Raw genomic sequence first — 13899 nt, 5'->3', positions numbered from 1 at the left:
AGCAAGACGCGCGTTTCGTCTACATAAGTCTTATCAGTGACGTGCATATCAAAATATTTATAAAGCCAAACAAGTACAAATTTGAAGAGCTTTGAGGATCCAAAATTCCAAAAAGTTGTGCCAAATACGGCTAAGGTTATCTATTCCTAGGATACACACACAGTATACACATGTAAACACATCATATTCATGTCAACAGAGTAGATACATGTAAACAAAATAAACACGTACCTGCGAATAATATGAGTTTTGCACATGCTGTACGTCCTTGTATAGCAGCCTTCATCAAAGCGGTAAATCCAGCTTTACTTTTTTGATCGACTTTTATTTTTCGGAAATCATTCAATAATACTTTTAGAATTTCTTTATATCCTACAAAATGAAATAAAATTATTAATGTAAAGAAAACAATAATAACTGTTTTTTCCTTTCTCTCTAGAAACTTTGTTTTACTTTTTGTTCCATTACAATGTCATTGATAATAAACAATTTTCTCAACTTTTTCCAATAAATAAGCCTCAACAAAGACATGGAATTTTATATCGATGTAAGAAGATGTGGTATGAGTGTCAATGCGACAACTCACCCCTAGTCAAATCTGTAAAAGTACATCATTATAGGTCAACGTACGGTCTTCGACACGGAACCTTTACTCACGCCGAACAGCAAGCTATAAAGTTTCCCAAAACTGACTAGTGTAAAACCATTAAAATGAGTTTTATCTATATAAAAAATAGAGAAACTATAACATTTATGAACCATATTAACAAACGACAACCGCTGAACATCAGCTTTAGGAATTGTTTTGAATTGAAAGAATATCCGTTATTAAATATTCATTGTCTTACCTGTTCGTAAAGATTAGACGGAAAACGTGCTATTTCTTGCTAGCTGATAATCGGAAGAAAATCACAATCAAAGTATATGAGAAAAATGGACACTAAAATCTGATGGAAATTTGGTATTTTCTCCATCATCAATATCAGTCTTTGAACATTCATCTGCATGTATAGAAATTATAGGTTTCTTTACCCGTTCTTATACCAGTGTTTGTAGCTTTGGAGGTACTAACAATAAAGAATTGTCTTTCTCTATTAATTTTTAAGTATTTATACATTCTACTATACTTATCTTAGTTTTTACTTTTTCTTTCGCATTTACATAAGTTGTACGTTATCCCGCGCTAATATTAGATTTTGCTTTATCGTCCGCCCTCATACAACATTATATACTTTATACTGAAACTAGCTGTGTTTATTTCCTAAATATAGTAACATAGCTATATTTTGTATAATGTCAAATTCATCATGGAACACTTTCTCTACAATCAGGGGTACTTTAAGGGATAAAAATCAATTCGACATTAGTGTTTCGATTTAGAAAGCTTTCAATGTATAATTTAAGTTGCAGTATAAAAACAATATTAGGTCAATGTCATAAAAAAATCAACCTTTTTTGTACTCGGTGCAAACTAGAGAAGGGCTTGGTAGAACCTCGCCCTCGAGTTAATATGAATAAAAGTACTTTCCCGTACTGATATACAGTGTCGCTGGTGGTCATTTGTCATATTGGCAATCAAACCACATGAATAATGTTATTGCCCTGTGCGCTAATATAATGTTTTAGCTGTCTACCGCTTTATTTTTTATATATTATCCCCAAAGTAAAGTTGACTAGGAAATGAAAATATCCATGGTCACTACATGTTAGTTAGTTTATCAATCGTTTGGTTGTGCAGGAGGTACAAGTAAGCAGTGACGTCTGGTCCGTAGAGGACATTTAATCCGATTTGTCATTCTTATTTTGAATATTCATTTGGTATCTTTCGACTTTCTTATAAAATCAGTTCAAATTTGAAAGAAATCAACTATGAATAAGTTTAAATAAACATGTATCCTTCATTTTTTAGTATCGATTGATCTATTGAAAAGAAGTCAGATTTTGTCACTTATATCTCGAAGCAAGTTAATTTCAAATAAATATCTAACCTTAATTACTTTTTTTCCGTCAGTACAACGCATTAACTGCACTAATTAAGTGTATACATTTCTATAAAATCCATTTTGAAGTTTATTCTGCGTTCAGTGGAATTTGAGACAATGACCTTTTATAGAAACTTTGAATTGTAAAATTGAAAGGGTTGATATTATTACTAGAGTAAAAATTTTAAATTTAAAAAAAAAACGAAAAAAAAAAAAAATCAATAACTCTTTCAAGTTTTTTTTTTTTGTCAACAATATCACATTTAAAAACTTTTTTTTTTACTTTTGACAAAACTATCTTTTCGGATAATCTTTGCTCAATGAATTTATAGACAATGCCCTGACACGAAAAATGTAATTGCAAAATTGAAAGGGGTTTGGATTTTGTCTTTTAGTATGAAAAACCCTTTATATCACTATTGACATCTATTTTTTTTTTACTTCCGACAGCACTCGGTTTATAAGGATAAACTGCGATCGATGTATTGAAAGACCATGTCTAGTATACCAAGCATATTATTGAAAAGGTTGTTGAAATGAAAAAAAAAATTAAAAAAATCAAGAACTTTTTTCACAGTTGCTTTTTACGTTCAATATTATAAACTATGTTTTTGACTTTTGAAAACACTATATTTTATAAATGAATTCAGGTTGTCAAACAAGCTACTTTTCTCTCAATTAATTGAATTCTTTCTTCACCAGGAAAATCTATTACGAGTGTGAAGTTGTATTGATTTCTATTGTAAATGAAATTCTTGGCTAATTTTCACGCATTTAGTCAACAAATTGATAGTAACCTTGTTATTCCAGTGACGTTTATCATTTTGACATACAGCGATGATTTCTCAATCGGAGAACACCAATAAACTTTTTCTGCAGATGTTTTTTCGCTGCTGTAAAATTCTAATTTGTTATCTGTAATGCGATTTTGTCCATCCATTATAATTGTTAGCATTGGTTATTGTTTATTACTGGAAACGAATATTAAAACAAATATAAATGCGAAAATATTTTTCTGTAGATATATTTCCGCTGTTGTAAAATTAGAATCTTTCATCTGTGATGCGACTTTTTTTCCATACATTATATTAGCACGACTTATTGTTATTACTGGACAAGTTGAATAGTAAAACAAATTTAATTGCGTCTTTGTCCATCCATTATATAAGCATAACGTATTGTTTAATACGGTAAAAGTTGAACATTAAAATAAAAAAGAATTCCAACTTTTTCCAGTCATTATTTTCAGCATCACTTATTATTTATTACTCGAAAAGTTGAAATTTAAACCAAACTAATTGCGATCTTTATGTCAGCATCACTTGTTGTTTATGACTGGAATTGTTGAAAATTAAAACAAATAGAAATGCCACTCCTATATTAAAGATACATTTGTTTGTACTTTGCTGTATATGATATGTCAATACTTCGAAAGCGGGCAACAACATTTTGTAAAAAAGACAGATTATTGTGTAATTTAAATTTCAAATGATTAAACTAAACGTGTTATATTATTGGAAGAAAATGATACTAATTGTAAGGGAACTTAATCTAATATTTTTTCATGTGGTTTTTTAGTTTGGTTATAGAAATTAATGTATGTTGTTTTGCGTACTACACATTGTCACATGATCAACACTTAAACAACTCTTGAAGTATCTTGAACTGAAGACAAATATAAAATCTATGACTCTTTCTGTCTTTCATTCTCTCCCTATCTTTTGTCTATATATTTTCTATATATGTGCCGTTTTTGACACAACTTTTTGGACTTTTGGATCCTCAATGCTCTTCAACTTTGTACTTGCTTGGCTTAATAGGTATTTTGATATGGGTGTCACTGATGAGTCTTATGTAGGCGTAACCCGCGTCTGGCGTACTTTTGATAACTATTTCTATGTACCCGTTCAACCAACCCCACAATATTATGTTGTGCTTTGTACTCTATAAATTAGTGTTTTGTTGACATGACGGTGGGGTTCGTGTTGTTTATTCTTTAGTTTTCTATGTTGTGTCGTGTGTACTATTGTTTTTCTGTTTGTCTTTTTCATTTTTAGCCATGGCGTTGTCAGTTTGTTTTAGATTAATGAGTTTGACTGTCCCTTTGGTATCTTTCGTCCCTCTTTTGATAATGTCCCGTATGTAAACAATAAGTAAGTTACTCTACAAAAATAAACTGAAATCAGAAAACATCACAGTCGAGCTGGCTTGTCATGTTTTAGATTTTTTTGTCAGATTTTCGGAATCCTCTGGTTTTATCCATTTGAATGCATTGCTAAAATTGCCCTGTGACCCCCATTTTTCTTTTTGTAAATCTTTTACATGATTAATGATAAGCATCTGTAAAACTTTGATTACATTTAACAGTTTTTGAGAACTTCAACTTGTCAATGATAAAGCTTTGAAAAGTGAAGAATGAATATTTTCCCGCCAAAATGTCAATAGTTAATATCTCGAAAACAAGCAAGGTGACCTCTATATTTTTTTTTGCTCTTTGGATTCCTTTATTAATCCCCTATCTATATAAACTATTGTTTTGAAAAGTTAATTACTTTGAAACTGAGAAGCGAACTTCCTTAATGAACGAATGACATTTCACGAACTGGAGACGATTAACGTGATAATCCTTTTATAGACAAATTCGTAAATAAATGAATATAAAACTAACTATCTAACCCCTGAGGGAAACGCATCATTATCGAATATTATTTTGTTCTTCAAGGACATTATGTCATACTGTCAACATTGTTTTATAACAGTAAAAGACTTCATTTTGTTATATTGATGACATACTTTATTTATTTTTTTACTTTTGTTAACAATACGTATATTTTACTGGCTTAAGTTCAAGAAGTTCAAGAAATAAAAAGGAACAACAATCATGTAAATTGGCAATTGATAACAAATAGTCCTGACGACTGGCGATGTCCCAACACCGTGATTAAATGTATATAGCATGCTAAGGACATGTATTCTATGTTGATGTTCATGCGTAGAATGTGTGAAGAAGATATGTATCTTGTAAAATGTACCTACTGAGCTTGTTAACACGTAAACAGTGTGGTTATAATATAAATTGCCTGCTCCATGTGAATGCAGATATTATAAATATTGTGCTATTTTACCTGCTTGTGATACAAATATAAGCGGTTTGTTTCCTGCTTTATGTGTATACAGATTGTATTGATCTTGTAACACTTTACCTGCTTCATGTGTATGCCGATATTATAAATCGTGTACTAAACTAATTACCTGCTTGAGATGCAAATATAAGCGGTGTGTTGCCTTCTTTGTCTGATAAGTTTACATCAACCCCTGGCACCTCAGATAAAACTTCAACAATCGGCAGATAGCCACTAAAACATGCATGTGCCAGTGCGGTCTGAAATAGAAAACAACAGTTTTTTTGTTTAATGTGTTGCCTGCAGTACAATGTTGAGTGAATGCGAAAGTTCATTTTAACTAAAAAATTAATCATTTCAAAGATAAATAATTGCACTTGTTGTCTTTAATTGTTTATTTAGTACGATTTTTGATCATGCAGTCAAATATAATAATAAAATAACAACGCTGTTGCAGTTTGATTGAATCCATGATGTCAGTTCTGACAGAATAATAACTACAATTAAAATTTCAATCTTTTTCAACTTCACTGAATCCTAAACAAAATTCGATTAAAGCCAAAACATTACATTGAAATTCAATAAAAGGATCAAAATTGATTATTTTCTGTCTTACCGCAAATAAAACTACTATATAATGGAATGAAATGAAACATTTTAAACGGATGAGTATTTACAAAATATGTATATAAGTCTGTATAAAGGGTAACTGAATTCACAGAATATGTATGAACATCTGTAGAAAGATCAACTAGATGTAGAAATCATGTACATACAGATGTTAAAGAGATCATATGAAGTTTGCATAGATGCTTACAAATGTGGTATGGAAGTACATGTATGTGAAAAAAACTTTGTTTTTATATTTTTCCAAAACTAATTATTTGATTTGATATGTTAAAAAATTTAAAAAATGATGGATTCCAAAGCTTTTTTTTTTCAATCTGTTAGCATGTAAAAATGACTAAAATTTCTGAATTATTTCTATATATTTCAACATTTGCACAAATAAAATAAATATGTAACTAGTCAGTGAAAGTTATGGCGTCTCAGTCGAGTTTACTTAATTAGGGGTTGTTAACTCAAAATCAAAACATTTCAAACTTACAACAAAACTTTCTGTACATAAATTTCCGGTGCATGTGAAAAACGCGCCAAAATAATGCAATAATTGTTGTTGATATGGAAAATGGTACAGTTAGTTCTTTCATCGATAATAAGTTCTTTTGACAAATATTTTCCACAATTTAACCGTACACAAATGCCCAGAAATATATTTCTGCTTTTAAGAAAAAAATAATGATGTGGTTCCGTTAAGCAAAATACGTCTCACTTTTTACAAATAATATAATGCCGGGAGCTGATTTGTAAACCATTTATAAGTAGTCAAACGAAAAAGTCAGAGTCTGCATACTAATTGCTTCTTATCAGAATCAACGCTTTATGTTGACCCATGTAAATAGAGTTGACCCAAACATAGAAGAGACCACTAATTAGAATCAACGATTTGTTGTGACACCTGCAGATGAGGTCATCTTAGAAATAGAGTAAGTGATTATAAAAACTTAAAGTTATTCGTAAACAATGACAAGACTTTGAACGGACTTTGCTTTTCTATAGCAGTAAGAAGAAAAACAAACTATATGCCTTTGCTGATAAATCTGTCTTTTTAAAATGTCAATGCTTATTGAAAAACATTTAACGCATCTTATTTACCTTATAAAAAAAAAACAGTCTGAATGGTTTAATTTCTTTGGTTTATATATTATTGTTTTAATAATTAGTATAATTCTCTCTTGTGCCAGTTGGTCTCTGACGACATTTGTCCCATTGACCATCATAACATTTCTTTAAACCATTTGTTTTTGGCTTGTTCGAATCTCATTGTAATAATAATGCACCTAAGACATTAGTTTTAATGGTTGTTTTTGTTTGTTTTATAGATTGTCATTGTTTAGGGCTAAGGTGAGATATTTCTTAACAGATATTATTCAGCTTATTATCTACTATTGCATGTATACATAGTCGTTTATTCATTGAGCAGTATGGTTGTCTATAGAGCTAAACTTCTATATCAGTTGGTCTCTGGTAGAGAGTTGTCACATTGGCGATTACATTACAGTTTTTTCTTATATCAGTTCATACTCTAGGATGCAATATAAACACAAAATTATCTTGTTCTAACTTTGAGGAATACATGTCAGTAATGATTATGTGTATCTATTCAAGTAATTAAAGTACTGTAGTGCTATCGGCAAACAACAGACTATAGACAGTAATACCCTATTGACTTGACACATAACGATATACAACAGACTATAGACATTAATACCCTATTGACTTGACACATAACGATATACAACAGACTATAGACAGTAATACCCTATTGACTTAACACATAACGATATACAACAGACTATAGACATCAATACCTTATTGACTTGACACATAACAATATACAACAGACTATAGACAGTAATACCCTATTGACTTGACACATAACGATATACAACAGACTATAGACAGTAATACCCTATCGACTTGACACATAACGATATACAAAAGACTATAGACAGTAATACCCTATTGACTTGACACATAACGATACAACAGACTATAGACAGTAATACCCTATTGACTTGACACATAACGATACAACAGACTATATACAGTAATACCCTATTGACTTGACACATAACGATACAACAGACTATAGACAGTAATACCCTGTTGACCTGACACATAACGATACAACAGACTATAGACAGTAATACCCCATTGACCTGACACATAACGATACAACAGACTATAGACAGTAATACCCTATTGACTTGACACATAATGATATAACAGACTATAGACAGTAATACCCTGTTGACCTGACACATAATGATACAACAGACTATAGACAGTAATACCCTATTGACTTAACACATAACGATATAACAGACTATAGACAGTAATACCCTATTGACTTGACACATAACGATACAACAGACTATAGACAGTAATACCCTATTGACTTGACACATAACGATACAACAGACTATAGACAGTAATACCCTATTGACTTGACACATAACGATATACAACAGACTATAGACAGTAATACCCTATTGACTTGACACATAACGATACAACAGACTATAGACAGTAATACCCTATTGATTTGACACATAACGATATACAAAGTCGTCACGGATAAGAGAAAATGATTGATTCCTATATCATCAGTGAAAGTTGTGACTGAAGGCCTTATATGGTCAGTGCACCACGTGACTGGACATAGATATAAGAATATATGTTTTGACAACTTTCTCATACATGTCACAATTTGTAAATGTAAACTATTACAGGTAAAAGTACGGTCTTAAACACGGACAATAGGCTCACATCGAACAACAAGCTATAAAGCTATAAAAATGACAAGTATAAAATCATTCAAACGGGACAAACCAACGTTCTGATTTATAGAAACAAAAATAAAAACGAGAAACACTCATGAACCACGTCAACAAACGAAAACTACTGAAAAACAGATGCCTGACTTAGGACAGGTACAAACAAACGAAGCGGATTTCAATGTTTTAATGTATGTCATATAGATTTTTCGCATTTAAATGCTTATATGTAAAGATTGCAATATAACCTTTAGTATCGATACATGTTTGTTTTTGTATAAAACCATATACTTATACGAAAGGTCAGAACTATCTTCTCCATTCATTTGGAGTTGCTATTGTCATTGTCTTATCTAATTCATTCTTTTTTCTTTCATTTTCCCAGTTCTATGCGAGGATCTGTAAATTCAATTTCATTTCTATTGGACTTGAAATTGAAGAAAGATTAATGAGAAAAGTAATCGAATGTCTAATTACCGAAAGAATATCGTAAGAGTTTTGTTCAACTAACATATCGGATGCAAACAAACTGAAAGAAGATTGGATTCTTGTTTCAGATTATGTTCGAGATAATTGAACATTGTTCACTATTAATGAAATAAAACCGCAAATATTTTCTGGATTAAAGTACTTTTGAAAACAATTAAACGGTCTTTGACTTCTGAAGAAAGATATTGCATATTAAATGCTCCATGCCACTACAAAAAGAAACCGACATCTTCTTTTTTCATATTTCTAATTTTTTTCCTGATGAATATGAAGAAGACTGTGAAGTGACACTGTCATGGTTTTTAATGGTAAGATGGTACATAACACATAGGGAGACAACTCTGTAAAAATCGTTTTAATGTTTCAATTAGTTTTATTGTTAAAAAAATATTAGGCTTCTCAATGATCAACTTTCATGTTTGTCAAACTGCTATACAGCCAATGAAATTTATATTTGTTCAAAAGGTCAAAATAAATATTTGGTAAAATTTTATGAAAATTAAACCAGTCATAGAAATGAAGGATAAGGTAAATGTTTCTATCAATGAGGGAATACAGCCACGTATTCAATTTCTCGAAAATTTAAACTTTCAATTTCAATTAGTCGTTGACTCCATATGTAATTGCTATGATTCATTTAACACTGTCTTGATTTTTACATATACACTTCCCCCCTGAGAATTTATCAGTATTGCATACATATTCTCATATCAATTCACAGTATCGTTCCATGTACCATGGCTTCACTGAGTACTGGTGATTTAATCTTGGTCTTGTTTTTTAATGAAATGTCCCCTTTTTGATATTTAATATTAATAGGGTTCAGTGTTTTGCTTCACTTTTTTCTGGAGAAGCAATTATAAATGTCATGTATATAATTTTATTTTAATTTGAATGGATGATAAAATCCTTATTTAGCACTAAGTTTACCCCGCTTCATAAAACCTTACTCTCTTCCCATATATTACAAACAACTCCATTAAATTGACAACAATGTGAGAAAAAAACAAAACTAAAATGGTATATTGTTTGTATTATTTTTCTGCCTCATGTAAGCTGAACAAAAAATATAATGTACACACCGAACAAATGTAACCATGAAATTATGGGTCTTCATGTCACGGAATATCTGGTATATAAATATCAGAAGATGTGGTATGAGTGTCAAGGAGACAGCTCTCCATCCATGTCACAATTTGGTAAAGTAAACCATTATAGGTTAAAGTACAATCTTCAACATTGAGCCTGATCTCACACCATACAAGTAGCTATATAAACGGGCCCCAGTAATGACTAGTGTTAATAAAATCATAGATATCAACATTGAAATTTTGTATTTGCGCCAGACGCTCGTTTTGTCTACAAAATACGAAGTTGAAGAACATTGAGAACCAAAAAATCCTAATGGTTTTCCTATATACAGCTAAGTAACCTATGCCTTGGGTAGAAAAGCCTCAGTACTTCAAAAAATATTCAAACAGTAAAATCAACGGTCTAATCTATATATATAAAAAGAGAAACGGAAACACATATTAAGAACTTCATGAATATACACTATCTCAATTTATTCATAAACAAAAACAATAAAACCTAAAAAAAAACCAAAAAAAACCTGAATATACTGGAAAACAATTGATGATATTTTTCTACATAAGAAACTGCCTGTACTAAATCAGAATTATGACAGCTGGGTTGAGTTCAATATCGTAGCAGCTACGTAGCGGCTACGTAGCTGCTATCAATATATATTCAACAACTAGTATATAGCTACACGTTCAATTGTCAAAATTTACGTAGCACTACGTAGCTGCTACAATATTGAACGCAATCCGGTTATCCTTTTATTTGATGTGTTTGACCTTTTGACCTTTTGATTTTGCCATTTGAATACGGACTCCACGTTTTTAATTTTCGAGGGGTTCTATATTTCTATTATTTTACTGTTAAGCAATAACAATGATTTTAAGTTTAAAAGTTTAAACGCATCAAGTCGGAAATTAAATCTGAAGGGATACAACATACGTGCTGGTAAAGCTGCTTATAAGGTCATTCATGTATCAAATGAAGGTTGCTTAATATTTAAAGGTTGTTCAACTGTAACATGTTTGAGCATGGTATCGTTATCTAATGAAATCACATTACTTCTTCCAATCAGGAAATGTTCTTAAATATTTTTACTTAAATCATAGGTTTAAGACTATCATTAGACATTAAACACGACACAATGGTTTCCTTTCGCGTATAAACTGTACTCTGATTAATATTTTCTATCTATGATTGTCATTAAGACCCATTTGATAGGAAACTGGTTACAATGGATTAGAAGGACAAGCTGTGACTATTTACTTGTTTTGCTTCCTTAAACTTTTCTAAAGTAAAAATAAATAAATCGATGAGAGACCAAATTCAACCAAATCAAATTAAAATTGACTAATTGGGCATTACATAAACGTCACTATAATTAATTATTTCAATTGCATTCTAAGAAAGGCAAGGCGTTACGTTCAACACATAAATTTTAACATATATCTTTTAATGCTCTTCAACTTCGCACTTCATTTTGGCCTTTCAAACATTTTTTTATTCGAGCGTCACTGATGAGTCTTTTGTAGACGAAACACGCGTCTGGCGTATATATGAAATTTTAATCCTGGTATCTATGATAAGTTTATTTATATCTATATCTTATGTGTAAGTGAATTGATTGTTTTCATTTAATACCACATTCAGGACTCCTAATTAAATCATGACTGTCAATTTTTATTGTCGGAAAACACCTGAGTTCCCGGAGATAACAACTGATCATCGACAGGAACACTGACAATCATCGTAAATACAAATCGAACTAAAACCCAACTGCCATGGTAGGGTGCCATCGTATAGTATCAGTGTTGAAAACAAAATGTAAAAGTAAACGATTATAGGTCAAAGTACGGTCTCAGCATAGAGCGTTAACTCACACCGAACAGCAAGTTATCAAGGGCCCAACAATGATATGTGTTAAACCATTCTAACGGTAAAATCAACGGTATGTTCTATATAAAAAACGAAAAAGGAGGATCACTTATAATAGTTATCAAAAGTACCAGGATTATAATTTTATACGCCAGACGCGCGTTTCGTCTACATAAGACTCATCAGTGACGCTCAGATCAAAATAGTTAAAAATCCAAACAAATACAAAGTTGAAGAGCATTGAGGACCAAAAATTCCAAAAAGTTGTGCCAAATACGGCTAAGGTAATCTACTCCTGGGGTAAGAAAATCCTTAGTTTTTCGACAAAATTCAAAGTTTTGTAAACAGAAAATTTATAAAAATGACCATATAATTGATATTCATGTCAACACCGAAGTGCTGACTACTGGGCTGGTGATACCCTCGGGGACGAAACGTCCACCAGCAGTGGCATCGACCCAGTGGTGTAAATAGTTATCAAAAGTACCAGGATTATAATTTTATACGCCAGACGCGCGTTTCGTCTACATAAGACTCATCAGTGACGCTCAGATCAAAATAGTTAAAAATCCAAACAAATACAAAGTTGAAGAGCATTGAGGACCCAAAATTCCAAAAAGTTGTGCCAAATACGGCTAAGGTAATCTACTCCTGGGGTATGAAAATCCTTAAGTTTTTCGACAAAATTCAAAGTTTTGTAAACAGAAAATTTATGAAAATGACCATATAATTGATATTCATATCAACACCGAAGTGCTGACTACTGGGCTGGTGATACCCTCGGGGACGAAACGTCCACCAGCAGTGGCATCGACCCAGTGGTGTAAATAGTTATCAAAAGTACCAGGATTATAATTTTATACGCCAGACGTGCGTTTCGTCTACATAAGACTCATCAGTGACGCTCAGATCAAAATAGTTAAAAGACCAAACAAATACAAAGTTGAAGAGCATTGAGGACCCAAAATTCCAAAAAGTTGTGCCAAATACGGCTAAGGTAATCTACTCCTGGGGTAAGAAAATCCTTAGTTTTTCGAAAAATTCAAAGTTTTGTAAACAGAAAATTTATAAAAATGACCATATAATTGATATTCATGTCAACACCGAAGTGCTGACTACTGGGCTGGTGATACCCTCGGGGACGAAACGTCCACCAGCAGTGGCATCGACCCAGTGGTGTAGATAGTTATCAAAAGTACCAGGATTATAATTTTATACGCCAGACGCGCGTTTCGTCTACATAAGACTCATCAGTGACGCTCAGATCAAAATAGTTAAAAATCCAAACAAATACAAAGTTGAAGAGCATTGAGGACCCAAAATTCCAAAAAGTTGTGCCAAATACGGCTAAAAGATGGACGAAAGATACCAAAGGGACAGTCAAACTCATAAATCTAAAACAAACTGACAACGCCATGGCTAAAAATGAAAAAGACAAACAGAAAAACAATAGTACACATGACACAACATAGAAAACTAAAGAATAAACAACACGAACCCCACCAAAAACTAGGGGTGATCTCAGGTGCTCCGGAAGGGTAAGCAGATCCTGCTCCACATGCGGCACCCGTCGTGTTGCTTATGTGATTACAAATCCGGTAAATAGTCTAATTCGGTAGGTCAAATTCATGAAAGGGAAGGGGATTGTAGTTACGACGTGAGGAACATATCCGATATCATTTGTGAAATGGTTATTCCATAACGGTCAACCAACTCGTGATGGCGTCCGTAAAATTTACGAAGGGATGATTTCAACTTCACCATTTGGAACTCTTGATTTAATAGCTTCCTTGTGAGCAGTAACCCTCTATCAAGAAAATCATGATAGGAAATGCAAGCACGGGAATATCGTATCAATTGAGAGATATATACCCCGTATGCATGTGCTGCTGGAATGTTGCTACTTAGAAATGGAAAGTTCACAATTGGAAAGCTGAAATCATCTCTTTT

The 13899-nt window shown here is 32.0% G+C and overlaps 1 protein-coding gene across 1 annotated transcript in view; it reads right to left on the bottom strand.

The window, feature by feature from the left end:
- The window catches only part of LOC139502783 (ankyrin repeat domain-containing protein 33B-like), a 46913-nt gene that overhangs the window by 1554 nt on the left and 31460 nt on the right, over positions 1-13899 (bottom strand). The window contains exons 3-4 of the mRNA XM_071292366.1: positions 5235-5364; positions 232-372 (exon numbers count right to left, since the gene is read on the bottom strand). Of these exons, the coding sequence (XP_071148467.1) occupies positions 232-372; positions 5235-5364 (271 nt within the window). The remainder of the gene's footprint in view (positions 1-231; positions 373-5234; positions 5365-13899) is intronic.

The sequence above is a fragment of the Mytilus edulis genome, chromosome 14 (genome assembly GCF_963676685.1).
Source record: "Mytilus edulis chromosome 14, xbMytEdul2.2, whole genome shotgun sequence".
NCBI lineage: Eukaryota > Metazoa > Mollusca > Bivalvia > Mytilida > Mytilidae > Mytilus > Mytilus edulis.
Note: the sequence above shows the minus strand (reverse complement) of the source record. Positions and strands in the feature narration are given on the sequence as shown.